This window comes from Pelophylax lessonae (assembly GCF_965119305.1).
Source record: "Pelophylax lessonae genome assembly, chromosome: 13".
Classification (NCBI taxonomy): Eukaryota; Metazoa; Chordata; class Amphibia; order Anura; family Ranidae; genus Pelophylax; species Pelophylax lessonae.
The window spans coordinates 30,709,579-30,737,369 of NC_138780.1; the positions used below are offsets into that span (position 1 = coordinate 30,709,579).

At 42.0% G+C, this 27,791-nt stretch overlaps 1 protein-coding gene across 1 annotated transcript in view; it reads right to left on the bottom strand.

The window, feature by feature from the left end:
• The window catches only part of LOC309569300 (CD48 antigen-like), a 155,029-nt gene that overhangs the window by 33,369 nt on the left and 93,869 nt on the right, over positions 1 to 27,791 (bottom strand). Inside the window, exon 4 of the mRNA XM_082275083.1 lies at positions 8,593 to 8,706. Within this exon, the coding sequence (XP_082131209.1) occupies positions 8,593 to 8,706 (114 nt within the window). The remainder of the gene's footprint in view (positions 1 to 8,592; positions 8,707 to 27,791) is intronic.

Here is a 27,791-nt window from a genome sequence, read left to right on the forward strand (position 1 = left end):
CTAATTTCACCCCCTACTGCCAGGTTTTCCTTACACCCTGTCATGTATGCCCTATGCTTATCATTTCCTTCAAGCTCCGGGCATGTCTTGATAAAGGGGTTGTTGGAGACTGCGGACATGATACAAGCAACTGTCAGACACTGCGGACATGATACAATAGACTGTCAGAGACTGCAAACATGATATAGAGGTTGTTGGAGACTGCGGACATGCTTCAGCAGTATACAAGAGACTGTGAGAGACTGGAGACATAGTACATGGCATTTTAGATTGTAAGCTCTAACGAGCAGGGCCATCTGATTCCTTTTGTTCCAAATTGTATTGTAACTCTAATGTCTGCCTTCATTTTGTTAAGCGCTGCGCAAACTGTTGACGCTATATAAATCCTGTATAATAATATAATAATAATACAAATGACAGATAATTGTCTGCAGCACTCTTCTGAAAGTAAAATGCTGTTAAATTCTAATTTTCTTGAAGTTGAAAAGCCCATTAATGATTCCTTCCAGTGATGATGTACCGGCAGTTCAAGGGGTACCTGCAAATTACCTTCTCCGATCTTCTGCTATGATCCTGACAGAGGATTTTGTTCAGGCAGTAAAGACATCCCAGCTACCATACAAAGTTGCTCGCGAGCGGTAACCCAGACAACCCGCACACGCTACGGGCATTCCGGGCCTCGGCCTTGATTTGCCGGGATCCCAGGACAGGGATCAGTTTGCGTGACATTCAAAGCAAATTAGGGACGGTTGGGAGGTATGAATACCACTACTATGGTGATTGCCATGAGTTGCTGGCTCCCGTGCTGAGTTTCTGCTGTCCTGCTGCATAGTGAACACAGGAGGTTGTTCTTTTAGCACAAGTGTCATTCAGAGAATTCTTTGCATTTTCTCAGTGAATGCAAAGCATTCTGTGATTGGACAAGGTGGAGAAGTGGGGTGAACATGTCACAGTCGTGTCCTCATCTAAACAGAGAATGCCTTGTATTCACTGGAAAAATGTATGGTGTTCTGTGAACGGTTTCTGTGCCAACCAAGCGACTCTCTGTTCACTATGCAGTAGGGAAACTGTTAAGCACAGGACCCAGATGTTAGTAGTGATCACTGTGGTAGGGCTCCCCACTAGAATGATTTAATCTTCCACAGGGATTGGCCAGGTACGGAACATACATACCATGAGAATGGAGTACAATGCTGTATATTGATATATAAAAAGCAGCGCCAATTGCACAGAATCGGAATAGTAAAAAAGTCCCAACATGCAATATTAGTGCAGTTCAAAAATTCTTGGTAACAATGAGGTAAATGTGGATTTGAGATACAGTCCCAATCACCGGTGACACAGAATGAATTAGATGAGCACCCAGATGTGACAGTCCTTTGACTGTCACATCTGGGTGCTCATCTAATTCATTCTGTGTCACCGGTGATTGGGACTGTATCTCAAATCCACATTTACCTCATTGTTACCAAGAATTTTTGGACTGTACTGATATTGCATGTTGGGACTTTTTTACTATTCAGATTCTGTGCAATTGGCGCTGCTTTTTATATATTTTTATGCATTGATAGGTTTTGTATATCACCTATATAGCTGGCTGCCTTTTTTGCTATATTCATTTATGTATTTTTATTGTTTATGATTTTTATACCTAAGCACAGATATCACTCCCTTTTATAATGCTGTATATTGGTCTATGGTGGACCAGTATAACCATGCATAAAAAACCTTAACTAAACTTTATATTTAATACTGCAACATAAGAAGACATTTTAGACAATTGTGGACTTCCTATCTTGTGGCCATAGCTTAAGGCAGACCTTTTCTGTTCCAGCAGATTGTGCCCCGAGCTCAAAGCCAACTCCATAGTAACATGGCTTGATATGTTTGAAGTGGAAGAACCTCAACCCTACTGAACTCCTTTGGGAAGATTTGGAATGTCAAATACAAGCCAGGTCTTCTTGTCCAACATCAGTACTTAACACAAATGCTGTTTTGGCTGAATGGGCACCAATCCCCACAAACACACTCCATAATCTTGTGCATAACCTTCCCAGAATAGTGATGCATAATACACAGTAGCTGCAAAGAGGGGTGCCACAATTCAATATTAAAGAAGAATTAAAGTCTTTTTTATAAACATTGCTCATGGTCAGGCTATTAGGCTATTATTAGGCTATTAGGGGCACTGTATGCATTGTTTGCAATGCTAGCTACTCTTCTGCTTGCCAGCTATGTTTCTTCTGAATGCATGCACAGCTAAATATACAATTCCAGCATGTCTTGGTGCCAAGATGAATTGGATTGAACATGTCCCCAACAGTGCAGATGAAGTGGCAAGGGTCACTGTGCTGGAGGGGTCCCTTTGGCGGGTAAGACTCCATTAATATGCAACTATGCTCTTTACATCATAGCTTAGGTTCACCCATCACAATGCATATTTACCCCTACTCAAAAGCCCATGCTTCTAGAATGGGATATCCAAATAGATTATATAGGTATGATAGTCACGCATCACCAAACCTTTGCCAATATAGACCAAGAAGACTCAATCCGCAAAAAAAGGGGGAAGAAAAAAATTGGGGATTTTTTAAATGCCAATAATAAAAAACGTAATTTTAAATGTACAAAGTTTATTATTTTCAAAATGTTTTAAAAAAGAAAACAGACAATAATTGAAGATGGGTAGACATGCATAATTAAAATAAATTTTTTAGCTGTGTACATAATTAATTCATATACATATATTTGCGATATTGTCATGGAGTAGCAATCCTGACATGTTTCACCAAAACGGTTTCCTCAGGGGATAGTCTGTGAGCTACTTTCACGGTGATGCAGGTAGAAAATCTGAATAAATTATATATACTGTACTAGAAGATCAATTGTTGTCCGATCAAGATATGCATCAAGGGGTAGTTTGGTCAACTGAATGCCTGTAGGTATCCAAATAAATTTCCAAAGGAATAAGGCATACCTTCAGATCCAGATTGCGATTTTTAATCCGGTTACCAACTTAGATAAAGATCGTTAAGTATGGAAAAAATCTCCAAACCAAGCACAACTTAAGTTAATCTTATAACAAAGATCGTATCCCAGCTGAAACATCCAGGTGTGGCGGTGCACTCCCCGACACCTAGATGTCTCAGCTGTAAATGATCTTTATCTAAGTTAGTAACTGGATTAAAAATCGCAATCTGGATCTGATGGTATCCCTTTATTCCTTTGGAAATTTATTTGGATCCCTAAAGGCATTCAGTTGACCAAACTACCCCTTGATGAATATCTTGATCGGACAACAATTGATCTAGTAAATTATATGTACTTTATTCAGATTTTCTACCTGCATCACCGTGGAAGTAGCTAAAAAAATATCCCCTGAGGAAACCGTTTTGGTGAAACATGTTGGGATTGCTACTCCATGACATTATCGCAAATACCGGTATATAATCTTTTTCTTATTGGCTTTGCCAATATAGTTTATGTCACATTTAAATGATATATATATATATATATATATATATATATATATATATATATATATATATATATATATATATATATATATATATATATATATATATAAATATATCTTTATATATATATATATATATATATATATATATATACAGTGCCTTGCGAAAGTATTCGGCCCCCTTGAACTTTGCGACCTTTTGCCACATGTCAGGCTTCAAACATAAAGATATAAAACTGTAATTTTTTGTGAAGAATCAACAAGTGGGACATAATCATGAAGTGGAATGAAATGTATTGGATATTTCAAACTTTTTTAACAAATAAAAAACTGAAAAATTGGGCGTGCAAAATTATTCAGCCCCCTTAAGTTAATACTTTGTAGCGCCACCTTTTGCTCCGATTACAGCTGTAAGTTGCTTGGGGTATGTCTCTATCAGTTTTGCACATCCAGAGACTGAAATTTTTGCCCATTCCTCCTTGCAAAACAGCTCGAGCTCAGTGAGGTTGGATGGAGAGCATTTGTGAACAGCAGTTTTCAGTTCTTTCCACAGATTCTCGATTGGATTCAGGTCTGGACTTTGACTTGGCCATTCTAACACCTGGATATGTTTATTTGTGAACCATTCCATTGTAGATTTTGCTTTATGTTTTGGATCATTGTCTTGTTGAAAGAAAAATCTCCTTCCCAGTCTCAGGTCTTTTGCAGACTCCTCAAGTTTTCTTCCAGAATGGTCCTGTATTTGGCTCCATCCATCTTCCCATCAATTTTAACCATCTTCCCTGTCCCTGCTGAAGAAAAGCAGGCCCAAACCATGATGCTGCCACCACCATGTTTGCCAGTGGGGATGGTGTGTTCAGGGTGATGAGCTGTGTTGCTTTTACGCCAAACATAACGTTTTGCATTTTTGCCAAAAAGTTCGATTTTGGTTTCATCTGACCAGAGCCCCTTCTTCCACATGTTTGGTGTGTCTCCCAGGTGGCTTGTAGCAAACTTTAAACGACACTTTTTATGGATATCTTTAAGAAATGTCTTTCTTCTTGCCACTCATCCATAAAAGCCAGATTTGTGCAGTATACGACTGATTGTTGTCCTATGGACAGAGTCTCCCACCTCAGCTGTAGATCTCTGCAGTTCATCCAGAGTGATCATGGGCCTCTTGGCTGCATCTCTGATCAGTCTTCTCCTTGTATGAGCTGAAAGTTTAGAGGGACGGCCAGGTCTTCGTAGATTTGCAGTGGTCTGATACTCCTTTAATTTCAATATTATCGCTTGCACAGTGCTCCTTGGGATGTTTAAAGCTTGGGAAATATTTTTGTATCCAAATCCGGCTTTAAACTTCTCCACAACAGTATCTCGGACCTGCCTGGTGTGTTCCTTGTTCCTTGTTCTTCAGGTGCATTTATACGGAGACTTGATTACACACAGGTGGATTCTATTTATCATCATTAGTCATTTAGGTCAACATTGGATCATTCAGAGATCCTCACTGAACTTCTGGAGAGAGTTTGTTGCACTGAAAGTAAAGGGGCTGAATAATTTTGCACGCCCAATTTTTCAGTTCTTTACTTGTTAACAAAGTTTGAAATATCCAATAAATGTTGTTCCACTTCATGATTGTGTCCCACTTGTTGTTGATTCTTCACAAAAAATTACAGTTTTATAGCTTTATGTTTGAAGCCTGAAATGTGGCAAAAGGTTGCAAAGTTCAAGGGGGGCGAATACTTTCACAAGGCACTGTATATATATATACAGGTATATATATATATATATATATATATATATACACACACACACACACACACACACACACACACACACACACACACTGTAAAACCTTGGATTGAGAGTAACTTGGTTTGAGAGCGTTTTGCAAGGCAAGCAATATTTTTTAATACATTTTGACTTGGTAAACAAGCGATGTCTTGAATTACAAGTAGTGTCACCTCACAACAGTTAAAGTCCATATAAAAAGATTATAGCAATGTGATAGGTTGTGTAACCATAAAATGTTAATCCAAAAATGGGAGCCTCCACAAGAGGATTAGAAGCAAAATCCAGCAGGAGCTACAGAGTATAAACGAGAAGAGAGATGCCTGTAAGTGTAGCAATATGGTTACATTTAATGAAGGTTCAACATTTATCAGCTCACATGCCTGATGATTAAAACAGCTACATCTAAGTATGCAGGCATCCAGGGTAAACCTGTCCACGTAGACCATCCTCCGCACCGCCATCCATGTCATCCCTTCTACGCTGCATTTTACAAGCACTTCAAGCCTCGCTTTCAGATCACTCTACTGCAGGGTAGTCTTCCCCGACACGATTGCAGACTGATGGCAGTGAGAGCTGGCGGTGCAGAGGATGGTCTATGTAAACAGCTTTACCCCGGATGCCTGCATACTTGGATGTGCCTGTTTTAATCATCAACCATGTGAGTTGCTAAATGTTGTACCTTCATTAAATGTAACCATATTGCTACACTTAGAGGCGCCTCTCTTCTCTTTTATACTCTGTAGCTCCTGCTGGATTTTGCTTCTAATCCCCTTATGGAGGCGCCATTTGTGGATTAACATTTTATGGTTACACAACCTATCACATTGCTATAATCATTTTATATAGACTATAAACTGAAGGACTTATGAATAAATGGTTGTGGAACGAATCATCTGAGTTCCATTATTTCTTATGGGGAAATTCTCCTTGATATAAGAGTGCTTTGGATTACAAACATGTTTCCGGAATGAATTATGTTATCAATCCAAGGTTTTACTACACACTGTAAATATCATATCAAGTGATTGCACCCAAAATCCTATAAAGACAGTAGTCTCAGTGCTATTCATAATGTAGAAATGTATGTGCAAAAATAGGGCTGTCTGTCTGTCTATGTCCAGCCATGGTTATCTGTCCCTAACCACAGGTAATGACTGGCTGTGCGAACAAAAGCAGCTCCCATCAGCTTCTCATTACATTGTATAGGTTGATTGGCCACAACCTTTCCTCACACCTGTCATTCCAGCTCAAGGAATCCAATGAGTGACTATCATCTGTCCTACACAGCGCTGAATTTCTATCTGTGAAGTTTCATGCATACAACCATTGGTGCCCAAACCAACACCAGATAGCAAGGATCACCTATTCTAAATAGATCATTATCTTTTACTAAGTATATAGGGAGGTTGTAATGTGCTTCAGGGATGTTTAAATATATTCCTTACATATAATAAATGTAAAAAACAAGTTTATAAGTGTTTCTATGTATATTATATGACTGCAAAAACATGTGCAAATTAATATCACTTGGTATAAATAATCACATTCATATAATTATAAAGTGCTGATGTGTCTCAATCGCAATAAATAAATCTAGAAAGTGCTTGTATTACTTAAAGTGAGTTTGTGCATAATCTTATAAATATTGGTGTTCCGTGTCTAACAGTGCAAGTGCCTTCCTCCTATAACCATATGTTTACTTTTGATGTACCAGTATTAGTGAAACACAAGCATTCTCATCAAAGTTAAAAAAATAAAGTGTCCAATCAAAATTGTAGAAAAAATGTAAAATTATGAAATAATATATATACAATTAGTGATTCGCAGTGTAGATTATCTTCCTCCTCCTTTAATCTCCGTGATTAGGGTTTTTTTCAGTGATCACACTTCTAGGTGTTCTAAATGCTCACCTCAATAAGGTCAATAATACACCTGTATCATTCGACCTATGATAAATGTGGCTCCTTTTATTGCTTATCACAGCGTAGTCCTGCTCCTTCTGGGGGAATCACAGTGTCTCCTGTTCTCAGTCGGTCTCATTTGCCTATGGTGGGCTTCCTATGGAGGATTTTTGGTTCCTTCCGGGTTCGTTCCTATAACTAATCCCTCTGCTCCTTGGGGCTCATCAAAATAATGGGGCCATCATGGTGTAGTATTAAAAACTTTTTATTTACAAAGTTACAGCAGACTTACATTTAAAATCGCTGTTCACTGTGTGTGGAAAAGCGGTGAGGGACCTCCGTCCAGGTTCCATCACGTCACTTCCGGGTTTCCTACGCGTTGCGTCACGACACCACCTGACTTCCTCAAGGAATTCAAGAGAGACTGATAAATAAGGAACCAAAGGAGTGCCCAATGACAACCTACAGGACAATGAAGGTGTATTTAAACCAATACAGCAGGATAACAACATGTAGCATATAGTGTTGATGTACTTATACACACTATATGCTACATGTTGATATGCTGCTGTATTCGTTTAAATACACCTTCATTGTCCTGTAGGTTGTCATTGGGCCCTTGTTTGGTTCCTTATTTATCAGTCTCTCTTGAATAACGAGATGAGGACTGTTTGTGATGCACATACAAGATAGGGATTTATGTGACGGATGCATGTCTGGATTTTGGTGTTCCCCTGATGGATTCACAGATATAGTTCTGTTACAAGGTCTCAAATGACAGATATGTAAATCTAAAGAATTTTTTGAGCAGGGCAAGAAAAATACATATATTGTCCCCTTCCCCTTCTTGTTTAAATTTGTAAGGTTTCTAATATATGTTTTTTCACGTTCAACAGAAACAAGGACAGACTTACAGCTTGGTCTTGATAAAGCTAAGGTTTGCAAAACGCGTCAACCTACTGGCTGTGAAATCTTCTACTACTGGAATTTGTTCACCCCATGGTGTCATCGTGGGTTATTTAGGATCACCTCATTTCCTTATTAGGAGTGGGTGCCTTCTGTTTTAGTTTCTTTCATGTCCTGTTGCATGTTGTTTTTATATTGTGTTATTTGTGATGTATGTTTATGTATGCTTGCTTTGGTTTGTATGCTTTGCTTTGCACCATATGTACTAAATCATTGTAGACTATTTTTTTTTTTTAAACTATGTGAATAAAGGTTACAGTTTTATAAAATTTTGGTCAATACATTGCCAGTAAAGTTCCCCTACATAGACAGAACTGGAGTTCTACAAATTTTTGTATATCTATTGCATTTGGATGTGGCAGTAGAGACTTCATTTTACATCGTGTATAAAATCCCCTTTAAATGTATGCAAATTGACATTAGCCTAATTCAGTAAAGACTACAGCGTACAGATCGGCCTTAATAAGTATATACCTTTTTTTCTTATCTTCCAAAACATCCAAATCACCAAAAGCAATATGAACAAGAACAGCATCGGAAGCAAGGAAATAAGGATGGCGTACGATCTCCGTTTCACTGCAACATTATCTGCAATCAATTAACAAAATGCAATATTATTTAATATAAATTGATTCTATTGTAAGGATGTGTAGCAATAATTACTTTTAATACTTTAATTATTTCATTGAGCTGTTAGATCAATAAACTATATGGAATCAATTAAAGCTTATATTAATACATATAATGTTGCAAAAAATACTTCCTAATTAACAATAAAATTTACTTCAGGGGCTTGTTAAAAAAATCAACAGGGAATAATGAAGACTAGAGATGGCCTTGCGGTTTGCCCAGTGGTTGGTTCGCGGCAAATTTTGCTTGTTCGCTACCCGCCAAATTTGCGAACACATGGCGTTGTTCACGGTGGCCATATTAGTTTACATTGGGGAAAACTTTGACCCATGACACAGCCCTCAGATGTAACGGGACAGCCAAACAAAACATATCAGCACATGGACATGCCCCCTACCCTATAAATAGACCTCAGCTGTCGGCCATTTCACATTCTGCTTTTTGCCAGCGTAGGGAGAGGTTGCCTGTGCTCATGAGGAAGGGATTGCCAGACACAAATAGCTCTGTGAAGATCCACAGAGGCTGGTATTTCGGTATAGGTCTACTAGTATCTTTTCAGGTTAGGGGCAGGTATCCAGTCGGTGCTTTAGGGGCAGTTAGAGATCGGCAGCAGTCACACAAATCGCTCTGTTAATGTCCACAAAAGTCCTTTTCAGGGCTGGTATTTCGGTATAGGTCCAGTCTCTTTTCAGGTTAGGGACAGGTATCCAGACTTGCTTTAGGGGTAGTTAGAGAGATCGGCTGCAGTCACACAAATCACTTTGTTAATTTCCACAAAAGTCATTGAAAGGGCTGCAATTTTTGGTATAGGTCCAGTCTCTATTCAGGTTAGGGTCAGGTACTCAGTCTGTGCTTTAGGGGCAGTTAGAGATCAGCAGCAGTCACACAAATCGCTCTGTTAATGTCCACAAAAGTAATTTAAAAGGGCTGCAAATTTTTTGGTATTGCTGTGCAGTGCACTAAAAAGGAGGAGGGTAGGGGGGGTAATCCACAGTATAATATACTTTGTAGAAAGCATATTTTAGTGGATTAGTAGTATTATTGTGCACTGTGCAGCATTGTGACAGGTGTGGTAACTGAGCATCGCTGCAGCAATACTACAAACAGTGCCAAACTCCCTGGCCAATTTTTTGAACAACTGGACCAGTGGCCCCCCAATACCACATATTGAAGTGGGGTGTTATCTGAGTATACATTTACAAATGTATTTGTGTCCTGCAACAATATTGCCTCTTTTGCTGAGTTAAGTCTGATACACACAGTGCCAAACTCCCTGGCCAATTTTGTGAACAACCGGTGTGATAAACCAGTGGACCCCCAATACCACATATTGAAGTGGGGTGTTATTTAACAGTATACTTTTCTAAAAGTGTATTTTAGTCCTGCAAAAATGTGGCCTCTCTTGCTGTGTTGACTGTGCTAAACACAGTGACAACAGTTACTGGCCAATTATTTGTAGAACTGTTGTAATAAACCTGTGGCCCCCCAATACCACATATTGAAGCGGGGTGTTATCTGAGTATACTTTTACAAGTGTATTTGTGTCCTGCAACAATATTGCCTCTTTTGCTGAGTTAAGTCTGATATACACAGTACCAAACTCCCTGGCCAATTCTGTGAACAACTGGTGTGATAAACCAGTGGCCCCCCAATACCACATATTGAAGTGGGATGTTATTTAACAGTATACTTTTCTAAGAGTGTATTTTAGTCCTGCAAAAATTTGGCCTCTCTTGCTGTGTTGACTGAGCTACACACAGTGACAACAGTTACTGGCCAATTATTTGTAAAACTGTTGTAATAAACCTGTGGCCCCCCAATACCACATATTGAAGCAGGGTGTTATCTAAGTATACTTTTACAAGAGTATTTGTGTCCTGCAACAATATTGCCTCTTTTGCTGAGTTAAATCTGATACACACAATGCCAAACTCCCTGGCCAGTTTTTTGAACAACTGGTGTGATAAACCAGTGGCCCCCCAATACCACATATTGAAGTGGGGTGTTATATAACAGTATTCTTTTCTAAGAGTGTATTTTAGTCCTGCAAAAATTTGGCCTCTCTTGCTGTGTTGACTGTGCCACACACAGTGACAACAGTTAATGGCCAATTATTTGTAGAACTGGTGTGATAAACCTGTGGCCCCCCAATACCACATATTGAAGCGGAGTGTTATCTACCTTTTTCCAGATATACTGCGATTCTCTAGAGACTTTTGTTACAGGGTAATTAAAAAACATGACAGGCAGAGGAAGAGGCAGACACGTACGCAGGGGTGGTAGGGGTATGGCAGGAGCAGTAGGCCGGAGCCAAAATGTGAAGTTTCAAAAGGCGCATGCAATTACGTCAAAGGACGCACCAGACTTGGTTGAGTGGCTCCCTCAGCCTTCCTCTTCTGCACCTTCCTCATCCTCTCTATCTGCACCCTTTTCACTCTCTGCTGTGTGCACCCCCAAAGACACCACCACCACCACATACCCTCCGCTTGAGTCACTGGAATTATTTTCCGATCCATCACAAGACGTTTGCGATGCACAGCCATTGTTGGAATCAGATCAGGAAGAGGAGGTAGCAACAGCCGCCACTCAGCAGTCTGACGACAGTACCCAGATCAGCCCAAGTAGGTTGGTCCCCTCTGTTGCTGCCGCCTACTCCGAGATCTTGAATGTTAGTGGTGGGGAAGGTGTTGTGGATGATGATGAGTCTATGGACGTCACGTGGGTGGCCACAAGAGAGGAAGAGGAAGGGAGTTCAGAGGGAGAGACGGACCGGCAGATAGGGAGGAGAGGCAGGCAGAACTTGCATTGCACAAGAGGTACAAAGCAGACTTCAAATGTATCAGGAGCGAGCCATCAACCATGTACAGTCACATCTGGTGCTCCCAGGACGCCGGCACATGGCTCCGCACTGTGTGCTTTTTTTAATGTGTCCGTTGCTGACAACAGTGTTGCCATCTGCAGCCTTTGCAGTCAACACATAAGTCACAGTAAGCCCAACACTCACCTAGGGACAACCGCCTTAAGAAGGCACCTGAACTCCCATCACGAGCCCAGTGGGAGCAACACCATCAGAACCCACAAAGCCACACTCCAGTCTCTTACAGTCCAGCCCCTTCTCCTCACTCCTCACATTTGTCCTCCACTGCACCTGCCATGATGCCGTCGTCACATAGTTCTGGAAAAAGGCAGGCTTCTGTGGTCCAAATGTTGGAGCGGAAAAAAATGATGATGCCGGATAACCCTCTTGTCCAAAGTTTGACTGCTGGCTTGTAGGAACTGATAGCCCGCCAACTACTGCCATATCAACTGGTGGACTAGGAGGCCTTTCGGAAATTTGTGGCCATTGGAACACCACAATGGAAGGTCCAAGGCAGGAAATATTTCCCGCAGAGTGGGCATTCCAGAGCTGTATGGCCATGTTCAGCAGCAAGTTAATATATCTCTGTCACACAGTGTTGGTGCCAACATACATCTGACCACAGACACATGGTCTAGCAAACACGGGCAGGGAAGGTATATAAATTTTTACTGCCCACTGGGTGAACCTTCTGACAGCCGTCAAGCATGTAACCCGTGGCACCCCGTGTAGATTTAGTTGTACCACCATGGATTGCAAGCAGGCCTGCCTCTTCTTCTCCTCCTCCTCCATCCTCCCTCTCCTCCTCGGTTGACTCCTCCTCTTCCGCTGCTACCGTCTCTTCCACTGCGCCGCCCAAAATCCCCAGAACCTATTCCACATGCCAGGTGAGATGTTGCCATGCTGTGCTGCGTCTGTTGTCAGTTAAACCCATGTGGGCTAATTTTTGGGGCCTTTTATGGCCAACACTTACTTCTGTATCCAGTGAATGCCTAATGTACCTTCAGCCTCAGAATACTACGTTCTTAGCTGTCAGGTAAACCCACGTGGGCTAATTTTTGGGGCCTTTTATGGCCGACACTTACTTCTGTATCCTGTGAATGCCTAATGTACCTTCAGCCACAGAATACTACGTTCTTAGCTGTCAGGTAAACCCATGTGGGCTAATTTTTGGGGCCTTTTATGGCCGACACTTACTTCTGTATCCTGTGAATGCCTAATGTACCTTCAGCCACAGAATACTACGTTCTTAGCTGTCAGGTAAACGCATGTGGGCTAATTTTTTGGGCCAATACTAGCCGACACTTACTTCTGTATCCTGTGAATGCCTAATGTACCTTCAGCCACAGAATACTATGTTCTCAGCTGTCAGGTAAACGCATGTGGGCTAATTTTTGGGGCCTTTTATGGCCGACACTTACTTCTGTATCCTGTGAATGCCTAATGTACTTTCAGCCACAGAATACAACATTCTTAGTTGTCAGGTAAACCCATGTGGGCTAATTTTTGGGGCCAATACTGGCCGACACTTACTTCTGTATCCTGTGAATGCCTAATGTACCTTCAGCCACAGAATACCACGTTCTTAGCTGTCAGGTAAACCCATGTGGGCTAATTTTTGGGGCCTTTTATGGCCGACACTTACTTCTGTATCCTGTGAATGCCTAATGTACCTTGAGCCACAGAATACTACATTCTTAGCTGTCAGGTAAATGCATGTGGGCTAATTTTTGGGGCCTTTTATGGCTGACACTTACTTCTGTATCCTGTGAATGCCTAATGTACCTTCAGCCACAGAATACAACATTCTTAGCTGCCAGGTAAACCCATGTGGGCTAATTTTTGGGGCCAATACTAGCCGACACTTACTTCTGTATCCTGTGAATGCCTAATGTACCTTCAGCCACAGAATACTACGTTCTTAGCTGTCAGGTTTACGCATGTGGAGGGGCGTGGCCGCGGCGCGGAAGATGGTCGCATGTTGATCTAGCTCCGCCGAGCCACCAGGGACAAACAGCCTCCAACAGAGCATCGGGACCGGTAACACCCCGCAAACCATCCCCGCGACCTCCGCATACAATTACCGCTATGACCCGCCGCAAGAAGGGACCGGAACAGTCCAACAAACTGTCCGGTTTCCTTATCTCGCAGAGCCCAGGGCTCCACCAAAATGGCGGCGGCCCGGGAACACAGGGAAGACAGGGTGCCGCAACGCTTCACAGACTGCAGCCACTCTCTCCTGCTCCTTCAGCTCGCAGGCTGATAGCTAATCCAGACAGCGGCCAGTCGTCTGGCTCTCCTTCTCCTCCATCTCCCTCATCCAGGAGCCCAGCCAAAACAAGACAGAGACTGGACTCTCCTCAGAAACATCACATGTGCTCAGGTATGGACACCGATCTTCCTGCACAAATTACACCTGCCTCTCAGTCCCCTGCCTCGGATCCATTTGCCTCATTCCCCACTGGATCTAACCCTATCTCTGAAAAAACCATGAGAGACATGATGTACACATTACGCAGCACCATGCAAGCTGATATGATTTCCTGCATGCAGCAACTCAGATCAGACATGGGATCCCTGGGCTCTCGGGTTGATTCTTTAGAACAAACTGCTGACACACATGCTTCTACTATCAATTCTGTCATCACCACAATTAATACCCAAACGGATGAGATTAATTGGCTTAAAAGCAAAGTGGCAGATTTAGAAGACCGCTCACGGCGGAATAACGTTAAGATAAGAGGGATCCCTGAGACGGTCCTGCCTAATCAGCTTCTGCCCCATGTCATGGCACTTTTCCACGCACTGGTGCCATCTGCATCCACCGCGGATCTGACTGTTGATAGGATACACAGGTTGCCGAAACCATCATTCCTCTCGGGGGATGTTCCTAGGGATGTACTCCTTAGGGTTCATTTCTATCACATAAAAGATCAAATTATGGCAGCCGCACGTCAAAACATGCCTCTCCCTGAGGGCTACCAAAATCTACAACTGCTCCCGGATCTCTCCCGGCACACTTTACAGACCAGGAGGAATTTAGCCACTATTACAAAGGCCCTGCGAAATCACCAGGTGCCACATAAATGGAAGTATCCGGCGACCCTCTCAGTTACTCATGGGGGCTCCACTATCCTGATCAAAACCCTGGATGAGGGCATCCAGGCCCTAAGACGGTGGAATTTCTTGCCACAACAGCAATTTGAATCTCCTGCATCACCACCTCTCAGGCCGCTGGAAGCTGACTGGCACGTGGTTTCACGTAAGAGACCCCCCACACCTGCTCCATCATTCCCGAGCTCTACTATGCTACCTATCTAAGTTCCAATATTGTCCCTGGCCATAGGAGCAACCGCCCTCTTGGCCCTCCATGCTTTGCTTTGTATCGGTTTTGTCCGGTCACGGACTGCAGAGACGGTCCTATTCTTACTTTTGCATTTGTTTTTTTCTATCCTTTTTTGTTGCATTTCTGTTCACCTTCCTTTTTCTTCATGACACCATCACTACCTTCATTGATTATCCACGTCGGACTTCCGCAACTAGGCTATTAGTCTTTGGACACCTGAGGGACTTGGACTACCGTGTTTCTTCCGGAACCACATCAATCACAGTCTCACTTCTGCATCCGGTTAAGCTATGACCATCAAGTTCTTATCGGTCAATGCCAATGGCCTGAACCATCCTGCTAAACGGCGCACGCTTTGGAAGGAGGCTCAGACCCACAACGTGGACATATTGGCAGTCCAGGAGACTCACTTTAAAGCTGGAGCTCACCCATCTTGTACTCATAAAGACTTTTCCCAGATTCTTCTTGCCTCTGCCGACGACAAGAGAGGGGGAGTTCTGCTAGCTTTTAGGTCTTCGTTGTCGGTCAAAATTCACCAATCGGTTTTGGATCCACAAGGCAGATTCATAATTGTTGTTTGCGAAGTAAATGACTCTCTTTTCACCCTCGTGAACCTCTACGCCCCAAACTCTCACCAACTAAGGTTTTTGAGACGTTTGCTCAAGCAGGTATACTCAATCAAACAGGGTCGCTTGCTGATGTGTGGGGACTTTAACATTGTTGCAGACCCCGGGCTGGACACTTCCTCGTCCCCCCGGGGCCGGCAACAATCAATGGGGGGGCTACTCCACTCTGAAAAATTGTATGATGTCTGGAGGTGTCAGCACGCCACAGAGCGTGACTACTCCTACTTCTCCCCTAGACACAGGTCATATTCACGAATAGACTTGTTTGTGGCTGATCTGGATCTACTCTTGAAGGTATCCTCCTCGACGATCCAGGACATAACTTGGTCAGACCATGCCGCAGTTAAACTGATCGTCGAGGAGGGTGCTCGGGTAGCACCATCTCGGGTATGGAGATGTGACACGGGGATGCTGCAGGACTCGGGCTGCTCTGCCCGGATCTCGGGCAGTATTCGGGAATTCTTCTCTTTTAATGCACCGTCGGTCTCTGACCCCTGGGTGTTGTGGGGTGCACACAAGGCCTTCATTAGGGGTGTGTGCATCCAGCAGCAGGCTAGGAGAAAGAGAGCGCGGAATCAGAAAATGTCTTCTTTGTTGAACGAGATTCATGTCCTGGAGGGAAGTAATAAGCGGAATCCTACCGCCGCTATGTCTACACGACTGGCTCAGCTCAGACTAGAACTCCGCATCCTCCTCCTGGAGGCATCGGACAAACACCTGAATTATTTGAAACAAAAATCTTATTCCCAGGCGAACAAAGCAGGAAAATTCCTAGCAGATAGAGTAAAAAGAAAGCAGGCCAAATCTAGAATTCCATTCCTTATAGATCCTATCACTAAAAGCAAACTGACCCATCCACAGGCTATAGCGGATGTGTTTGCGTCGTTTTATGGCTCCTTATATAACTTGAGGGATGACCCTTCGGAACATCAACCCTCGGCAGAGGATATAGAGCGATTTCTCAGCGCCATCACTTTACCATCGTTATCCGCTTCCCAATTAGTCACCTTGAATATGCCCATCTCATTGGAAGAGGTCAGTACTAGTATTAAAACCCTGCCGAAAGGGAAGTCCCCGGGCCCAGACGGCATTCCTAATGAGTTTTATCAGCTATACCTCCCGCACATAGGTCCCGCACTAACAGCTGTATTTAATAAGGCCATGACAGACGCCAGCCTCCCCTCAGATATATTGAGAGCACATGTAGTTACCCTACCGAAACCCGGTAAAGACCCTACCACCCCGGCAAACTTTCGTCCGATTTCATTACTGAACTCGGACGCCAAAATATATGCGAGGATACTATCTAAACGCATCCAACAACTCCTCCCAAACTTGATCGCTAAAGATCAAATGGGCTTTACCCCCGGACGCCAGACGTCTGACGCCACCAGACGCATGATAAATATTCTCCACTTAGCCCGTAGGAATAAGACCCCAGCGGTTCTTTTAACTCTTGATGCCGAAAAGGCGTTTGATAGGGTCCATTGGGGATACATGCGCGCCACTTTACAGAAATTTGGCTTCTCAGGTCCTATATTTTCCGCCATCCTGGCCCTCTACTCCACCCCGTCTGCCCAGGTATACACTTCTAGTGTACTGTCTAAGTGTTTCCCCATTACTAACGGTACGAGACAGGGCTGCCCCCTGTCTCCCACAATTTTCAACTTGCTAATAGAGCCCCTGGCAGAAACTATACGCTCTCACCCTTGGATTACAGGTTTTGCCTTTCCCACCTTTCACCATAAAATCACCTTATTTGCGGATGATATTATCCTCATGCTCTCGAACCCATCCATATCACTTCCAGCTGCCTATGAGGTTTTACAGAATTTTCATTGCATCTCCTATTACAAGCTCAATGCATCTAAGTCCACGGTTTTAAATATAGGAGTAGACTCCCGTGCTCAAAACCTGTTGGCGTCCGTAGTCCCCATCCCCTGGTCCTCAGACAAAATCCACTATTTGGGCATTGACCTACCAGCAGACCCCACAAAACTCTTGACTGTTAACACAACCAGACTCCTCGCCAAGCTACACATAGAGACTTCATGTATGAAACCCCTACACTTGACTTGGCATGGTAGGGTGAACGCGTACAAAATGTTTATGCTTCCGCAAATCCTGTATTTATTCAGGGCCCTTCCCATACACTACCCGGCCACAATCTTGGCTAAGTTCTCTAGTCAAATGAAAAGATATATCTGGGAGGGGAAAAGGGCTCGTTGCACGCCGTCCACCCTTACTACCAGGAGATGTTTCGGAGGGGCTGCGGTACCTGATATTCAGGGATACTACTGGGCCACTATATTAGCACAGGTCCGCAAATGGCTCCACACGAATGATGCTCCCCTCTGGGTGACCCTGGAGGCGAGCATAGCACCTACCACAACCCTTCGGGACTTGCTCCTGGGAGATTCGTGGGTCCCGTGGAATCTCACTTCTCTCTCACCCTCCATGCAAGCCTCGCTTAGAGCCTGGCGCAAGATCTCAGGGCCCAATAAAGACCGCGTCCTCGCTCCCGATGATGCTATCTCATCCTCGATCTTACATATACACCTACCTGATCTCCCCTCAAGCATAACCGTAAATGGACACTTAACGACCTTGCAACAACTGTATGAACGAGGCCTATTATTACCCCCAGATCAGCTCCAGTCTAAATATCGGATCCCACGCTCGAGCTCTTTCCACATGTACCGCATACACCACTTTATGCGTCATCACCCCTTACCAAGCACTAGAGTAGATGGGAAGATTTGGGATTTGCTCACCACTACTCCTACTGCTCCTCCGAAGTTGTCCGATTATTACCACACACTCTTGGATACCAATACATTCTTCAAAACTTTAACCATGTTCAAATGGGATAGGGATCTCCGGGTGAGCTTCTCAGTATCCCAATGGCGAACAGCACTGTCGGGAGCCAACCGGCATACTCACTGCACCAATCACTGGGAGATGACTCTTAAGCTCACCCACAGATGGTACTACACCCCATTTCGCTTAGCGGGCTTCTCCAGTTCATGTTCCCAACTGTGCTGGAGAGATTGTTCTAGTGTAGGCACACTACTGCATATAATGTGGTCCTGCCCATCACTCACTAGCCTGTGGCGTCAAGTATTCAGTTTTATCTCCAAATACACAGGCTGTATAATCACACCCAATCCGGCTCTAGCCATCCTGCATTTAGGGATAGAGGCTATTCCCCTACCGTTTAGGCCATGGACCTCACACGTCCTGCTAGCCACTAGAACGCTCATACTGCGGAAATGGAAGTCCACTGATGTGCCGAATATGTCAGAAGTTGTTTCTCTGTTGCGTATGAACTACCAGTTTGAAAAGTCCCTGGCGACTAATAATTCACAACTGCAGAAATTTAACAAGCTCTGGGACTTTTGGTCCACAGATTGATAGATTGATATAGTGAAGTTATTGTATTTCATTGTACATGCCTGCTACTTGTGATTGCCATGTAGTTTTGTATCGAATTGATACGTGCTTTCCTTTATTGTTGTTATGCATTTAAAAACTTAATAAAAAATATTTAAAAAAAAAAAAAAAAAAAAGGTTTACGCATGTGGGCTAATTTTTGGGGCCTTTTATGGCTGACACTTACTTCTGTATCCTGTGAATGCCTAATGTACCTTCAGCCAAAGAATACAACGTTCTTAGCTGTCAGGTAAACGCATGTGGGCTAATTTTTTGGGCCAATACTAGCCGACACTTACTTCTGTATCCTGTGAATGCCTAATGTACCTTCAGCCACAGAATACTATGTTCTCAGCTGTCAGGTAAACGCATGTGGGCTAATTTTTGGGGCCTTTTATGGCCGACACTTACTTCTGTATCCTGTGAATGCCTAATGTACTTTCAGCCACAGAATACAACATTCTTAGTTGTCAGGTAAACCCATGTGGGCTAATTTTTGGGGCCAATACTGGCCGACACTTACTTCTGTATCCTGTGAATGCCTAATGTACCTTCAGCCACAGAATACCACGTTCTTAGCTGTCAGGTAAACCCATGTGGGCTAATTTTTGGGGCCTTTTATGGCCGACACTTACTTCTGTATCCTGTGAATGCCTAATGTACCTTGAGCCACAGAATACTACATTCTTAGCTGTCAGGTAAACGCATGTGGGCTAATTTTTGGGGCCTTTTATGGCTGACACTTACTTCTGTATCCTGTGAATGCCTAATGTACCTTCAGCCACAGAATACAACATTCTTAGCTGCCAGGTAAACCCATGTGGGCTAATTTTTGGGGCCAATACTAGCCGACACTTACTTCTGTATCCTGTGAATGCCTAATGTACCTTCAGCCACAGAATACTACGTTCTTAGCTGTCAGGTTTACGCATGTGGGCTAATTTTTGGGGCCTTTTATGGCTGACACTTACTTCTGTATCCTGTGAATGCCTAATGTACCTTCAGCCAAAGAATACAAATTTCTTAGCTGTCAGGTAAACCCATGTGGGGCTAATTTTTGGGGCCAATACTGGCCGACACTTACTTCTGTATCCTGTGAATGCCTAATGTACCTTCAGCCACAGAATACTACGTTCTTACATGTGTTTCCTCTTTGAGGTCCTCTCATTGTTCCCTGGTGGCCGTGGATCGGGCTCCCACAGCTCCCGGTTAGACATCTTCCCTGTTGGACTGTTGCCCATAATACTTTGCTGACTCTTTCGCTAAGCTGTGAGTATATTGGGTGGAGATAGCTTAAATTGGGATGATATATCCTTCCCTTACCTTTTGTATATAGAAAATATCAAATGGGATAGAACCCTGGGAACAAAGAACACGGAGGAAAAATGGGAGTGCTTCAAGAGCATACTTAACAAGGGGATTGTCCAGTGCATTCCAAAGGGAAATAAATTTAAAAGAGCAAAACTAAACCCTGGGTGGCTAAACTCCAACATAAAAATGTATATTAGTGCTAAAGAAAAGGCCTTCAAAAAGTACAAGACTGAGGGGTCATTGGCAGCATTTAAGCATTACAAAGAGTGTAATAAGAAATGTAAAGATGAAATCAGGGCGGCTAAAATAGAACACGAGAGACATATATAGCGGAGGAGAGTAAAAAGAACCCCAAGAAGTTCTTTAAGTATATAAACAGTAGGAAAGTGAGGCCAGAACACATTGGCCCCATAAAAGATGATAAAGGAAATATGGCCACTGAGGACAGAGAAAAGGCGGAAGTGTTAAATAATTTCTTCTCTTCAGTCTTCACAAAAGAATCGGGGGGCTACACGAACCTTGCTTGTAAGGCCGAACTAAATAATACACCTCAGGAAGTGCCGCCATGGCTAACAGAAGATAGACTTAGAGCTAAACTAGAGAAACTTAACATAAATAAATCCCCGGGACCGGATGGCTTGCACCCGAGGGTTCTTAATGAGCTCAGCCAGGTGATTGCCAGACCATTATTCTTGATCTTTAAGGATAGTTTACAGATGGGTATGGTGCCAGCTGATTGGAAAAAAGCCAACGTGGTACCAATATTTAAAAAGGGGCCGAGATATATCCCGGGTAACTATAGGCCGGTCAGCCTAACATCAGTAGTCTGCAAAATTTTGGAGGGGATGTTAAGGGACCACATACAAGACGTTAGTAATGAAAACGGTATTATAAGTAGTAATCAGCATGGATTCATGAAAAATCGTTTGTGCCAAACCAATCTATTAACCTTCTACGATGAAGTGAGCTGCCACCTAGATAAAGGAAAGCCTGTGGATGTGGTGTATCTGGACTTTGCAAAGGCCTTTGACACAGTTCCCCACAAACGCTTACTGTACAAACTAAGGAAGGTAGGTATGGACCATAAGGTGAGTACCTGGATAGATAACTGGCTCCAGGGGAGAGTACAGAGGGTGGTGATTAACGGGGAGTACTCGGATTGGGCGGGTGTGGAAAGTGGGGTCCCCCAGGGTTCTGTCCTGGGACCAATCCTGTTTAATTTATTCATAAATGATCTAGAGGAGGGGATATCTAGTACAATCTCAGTATTTGCAGATGATACTAAACTAGGCTTGCCAATATCTTCTATGCAGGATGTGGAAACCTTGCAAGCGGACCTGAACAAAATAACGGGGTGGGCAACTACATGGCAGATGAGATTTAATGTTGAAAAATGTAAAGTAATGCACTTGGGGGCCAGAAACCAGAAAGCAAGCTACTCACTAGGGGGGAACCTCTGGGTGAGTCTAGGATGGAAAAGGACTTGGGGGTACTGGTAGACAACAGGCTTGGCAGTGGCATGCAATGCCAAGCCGCCGCAAGCAAAGCCAACAGAATACTGGGATGTATAAAAAAGGGGATTCACTCCAGAAATAAAGAGATTATTCTCCCACTCTACAAGACTCTGGTCTGGCCACATCTGGAGTATGCTGTCCAGTTCTGGGCACCGGTCCTCAGGAAGGATGTGCTGGAACTGGAGAAAGTCCAGAGAAGGGCAACAAAAATAATTAGGGGAATGGAGGACATCAGCTATGAGGAAAGACTACAAGCACTGAACTTATTCTCTCTGGAGAAGAGACTATTGAGGGGGGATATGATATCAATGTACAAATATTGTACTGGTGACCCGAGCATAAGGAACAAACTATTCAGGGAAAGGAGATACAATAAGAAACGTGGCCACTCACTAAAACTAGAGGAAAGGCGGTTTAACCTTAAAGTGCGTAAGGGGTTCTTCACTGTAAGAGCGGTAAGGATGTGGAATTCTCTTCCACAAGCAGTCGTATCAGCAGGGAGCATTGACAGTTTCAAAAAAATATTAGATGATCACCTTAGAGACCACAACATACAAGGGTATACAATGTACGGTTAAAAGCAAACACACACACACATCATAGGTTGAACTGGATGGACTGATGTCTTTTTTCAACCTCACTAACTATGTAACTATGTAATTGTTCTACATATTTTACCACGTTTACTGCATTGTTGTCTGTAAGGGGGATTTTTTCTTTTTTATAGTGACATAGGATGCATCCACTCCTGAATAAGTGGAACTCATTCCTCATGAAACGTGTAGAGCTTGCTTATGATGCATCTTTTAATCTACCATATGATTTTTTATATGCTAATTGTAGCCATTGCTCCATCCCATTTTATGCCTTGTCAGCTCTTCACGATCTGATATTTATGATGTTTTAATTGTACTATCGTACCTATTATCACATGTATGTACTTAGGCATTTGGGATATTTGTATTGATGATGAGTTGATGACATATATCATTAAATTGTTTTTCTTTGACATTATGTTGTGGACCCACCTGCACAAATTTACACAATCATTCTACCATTGTACATCCCATTCGTCTGTTCGCACTTCACACAAAGTCCCAATTATCCCCCTCCCCCTTTTCTTTTTATTCCCCTAGTGTTAAGGATGCTAGGCAATCAGACTTTTTTACAAATATTTCTTTATTGAAAGTTTGGGATCACTATACAAACAACAATATATAAGTCATTGAGAATAAATTAAATGTTGCATACAAGGATTAATACATTTCATCATCATGTACATCAAAATATCTCCAAATAGCCATCAACACATTTTTATATTACTCCAATGCCACACATAGTTTATCTATCCTCTTCTTTATCTAAAATTTCCGCAGAATATCTCAAACTCAATCTTAACATCCCATTTTATATTTTCTATAAAAAAAAAAAAAAAAAACAACCCTACCCAATTATACTGGACCTCTCATATTTTCTAGCTGGGAAATCCGAGACGTGGAAGAGACAGAAGGCAGGATCATCTCCAATTGTATAATCTGTGAAATTTTGAATTATCGATCTTACTGCCCTCCAATATTCTTTTATAACAGGGCAAGACCAAAAGATATGGAGGATTGTGCCCTTCTCGTTCCCACATCTCCAACATCGATCCGACTCTTGTGGGTACCAATTATGCAGCCTCTCTGGCGTGCTATACCACCTTGTTAGGATCTTAAAGTTTGCCTCCTGAATTTTAGTACATCTAGACGGTTTAAACACAAACTTCAAGATCCTATGGATCTGTTCCTGTGTAAAATCACAGTCCAGATCTGTTTTCAACTTTTCAACCCAGGGCAAAGTTAGTTGATCTACCTGATTTGTCAGTAGTCTATATGAAATTGACAACGTACGAGAAAGAACCTCCGGTTCCTCACAGTTTTCTCAAAGCTATTTAATGGCCTCACAAAATACTCCGGGTTTTGAATTGAATTTAGAAGATGATGGAGTTGCAAGGCCTGCCAAAACAGCAGTCCATATGGGCCCTCTCCATCCATTAGCCAAGCAATCGAGGGCAATCTCCCTTGTACCAAAAAGGCTGAGGCCTGTATCTGTCCCATTCTGCGTAATATGGTAAACTGACATGAATCCATTCCTGGGCCAAATTGTGAGTTTCCCAAAATTGGAAATAGCAGGGATTCCTTTGTGGTTAGCTTATATTGTAAGCCTTGCTGGGATACCAATACGTAATGTATTTCCTATTATTGGATGTGTTCTCAAATAGTTTGGTAACGCCTGAAAGCACAACATGGCTCATTTTAGCCCTACAGGGGACTGTGCCTGCTCAATTTGTACCCACAGTTTTGTCTTTGAGTGGTGCCACCAGTCTAGTATTCTACTTAGATGTGCAGCTTGATAATATCTGCGCACATCTAGCAGGGCTAAACCCCCCGATTGCTTTGGCAATATCAAACTCCCGTGTGATATCTGTGGTTTTATATATGCCCAGATGTATTTAATAAACAAAGAATGTACTGTTTTAAAGAAGGTATTTGGGATTTTAATGCGTAGTGCCCTCATGAGGTAGAGGTATTTTGGCAGAATACTCATTTTTAGCAGATTGCATCTGCCGAACCATGATTGTAAGCCTTTATGCCAACTTTCTATTAAATTTCTAGTTATTGTGATCAATGGAGGGAAATTCAGTTCATATAATCGGGATAAATTTGCAAAAATGTATGTCCCTAATTATTTCACTGCAGATTCACTACATTTAAAATTAAAACTCGCCTTCAAGTTATTCAGGTGGATTCTAGATATCCCTATTCCCAAAGCTTCCGATTTCCCGTAATTTATCTTTAGATTAGACATCTCACCATATTTTTTAAATTCATAAAGCAGATTAGGCAATGATATTTTGGGATTTGTTAATGTAAACATTAAGTCATCCGCATATGCTGCAGTTTTATATTGCTCCTGCCCTAATGTTATTCCCTGGATGTCTCTATTCAGGCACACCCTGCATGGGAAAGGCTCCAAATATAGTGCATATAGGAAGGGGGACAGTGGACAGCCCTGTCGTGTTCCATTCTTTATCAGAAAAGGATCCGACAGGACCCCATTGGCTTTTACCCTGGCAGTTGGACTTGCATACACCTTTGCTATTCTATTAAGCATTAAATCTCCTATTCCAATATGTTTAAGCACTGCAAACAGGAAGGACCAGTTTACCCGATCAAATGCTTTCTCTGCGTCGGTGCTTAACAGAACGCAAGGTGTCTTAGTTGTTCTGGCGATATGTATCAAATTAAGCACCCTCGTAGTGTTGTCCCTGGCTTCTCTGGATCCTTTAAAACCCACCTGATCTAAATCTACTATGTTTGCTAAATGCTTTGCAAGTCTCACTGTCAAGACTTTAGTAAATATTTTTAGGTCAACATTAAATAACTATATTGGCCTGTAGCTTCCACATGCTGCTGGGTCTTTCCCTTCTTTTAGTATTAGTGATATATGAGCTGATAAGGTTTCTTTATCCATATTTTCATTTATTTCTGTCCCATTATATAGCCTTTCCTTATAAGGGCTCAAGATCGGGAGTAATGTGTGGTAATAGGAATTGATATACTGGAAATGTATATCCCTCGCGCCAATGGGTGAGGTCAAAGGTATGCTTCTGATGTAATAAAATTAAAAATTTGTATTTTAAGTTAAAACTGCAGCTGCTACAGGAAGGGTAGAAGACAAAAGGAATAAGGCCACAATGAATGGGGCCAGCTATAGCGCTTGCTGTGGGTGAACTATTACTGGATAATTACTTAGCCAGTGCAAATAGTTACAATGGAATTGTGAGGTTGGTAGGCTTTAAATCATAGATGGTGCATTAAACCTTAATAAAGTGCTTTGGTGCTAGTGGCAAAAATAAATTAATGGAATATATATATAAAAAATATCAACATAATAAATAATAAATATCAACATCCTTATAATGCTATTCAAGGTATGAAATGTGCCACAATATTAATATGCAAATCTTAAAAATACAGTGTAATTTAAATAATTATAATCATAAAGGTAAAAGGTGATGGAAAGTAAAGTTCTCCGTAGTGATTCAATCAAAAGGTGCTCAAAAGTTGATTAAAAATGGTTCATAAATTAAAGTTCATAAGTGACTTAGGTGCGATTATGCAGATTGATCTTGAGTGCAAAGTGAATAAAAGTGCAGGTGCTCAGTGTTGAATGATCCAATGCTGGTACTTGGTGTCACCTTTAGGAATAATAGAATTACACACTAACCAGATGATGTGGTCTTATATACCTTATGGTATTAAGACCTATTGGCGCTTGTTTGGCCGCCTGGACCAGAGTAGATACTGCTGTGCTTTTGTAGTGCCACAGGGCTCCGGAATGCTCTCTCCTGGATATCCTCCTTCCGCAGGGTCCAGTCAGGGTATTAAGAGTAAAAAAAGCTCCAGATAGTGCATTACCATTAAATAGTGTTTTAATATATTTGGGTAAAATACACAAACCATATAATATAAAAAACGCCAGCTAAAATGGAGCCCATGAGTGGAGATTGGTGAATACCAGCTCGCGTTCCACTCAGGCTCCCGTGACGTGAACATTGTGCGTTCCACCGTACGTGCGTTTCGTCAATGCGTATGACGTCTTCAGAGTGGAAAAACAGCCTAGCACGGAGCCTTAAGTGTGATAGTCACTACCCCTCACTCCGCCCCTACCAGGAAGTGTGCGTCTGCGTGCGTCCCCTGCTGCTAAGCAACAATGAGTACGAACAGCGCATCACAAGACTCCGTGGCAGGAGAGGAATTAGACACAGTTCAATAAATACATCCATAAAAGATTTCATAAATACATTGATCATGGGAAACAGCCAAGTAGAGTTGGTATAAAACATAGAAGTGCATAATAGTTTTTTCTCCCCATTTATATAATAGTCTAGTGGGATAAATAAAAATGTCTTGATTACTTCATATTGGAATAAAGAATAATATAGTGTCCATTGAATGGGCACATAAACAGTATGATTGGAGTCTTACTGATTGATAGGTAAAAAAGCATTAGATGGGGAGATATATAAATATATACAAGCATACGTTTAGAATTTGAAATACTTAAAAGGACTATTCATGCATACAAGGCTTTCCTGTGTAAGAGAGCTTTTTGGTGTTGGACAGGGTTCTTCTTTTAAAAGGAGGTATTATGATACCACAATAAATAAACTAATTTACTAGTGTGTATAGATTCTCTAAAGAATGATGGAAATAATGATATTTAATCTTACTTTTAAATAGTGGACAAGATTAATTTATTAGTATTGGTAATTAAATTAGTATAAAATCTCAATATAAGAATAAATGAAATTTATAACAAAAATATATAGAAACAAGAATAGATATTGCCTTCCTCGTGATTTAATTCTTATGTTAGCTATAGAGTGTAGATGACTGTAGAGGCAGTAGGGGCAAAAAGGAAAAGAGACCATTAGGACAGGGCATCATTAACCTTTGCGGACTGACCTTCTTGGACAAATAACTTGCTGTATTGGACATGGGCCTGAAATACGCCCCAGACAAAAAACTAGACCCTTTCAACGTTTATGTGGACATACAAAAATTTATCAGGAAGGTAAATATAAAAAAACATTTTATTGGAAAAAATGATCATCCCATTGAAAAAGAGCAAGAGATTTTTATACATAGTGGACTTCGTAACAAATCTACTTTTAACCCTAAATGTACTAATAACCATTTTACTGAAACTTTTAAATCATTAGTTGAACAAGACCTCAAGACTGTGAACAAAAAATGACACCGACCAAAAGAGAATATAATTACAGGAACACGTGAACTTGAAGAGAAAAGAAATGTGGTTATCCGCCCAGCATGGGGGGGGCATTGTGATCCTCAAAAAAGAGGATTACTATGAAGAACTCACCAAGCTTGTACAGAATGAAGATACCTATG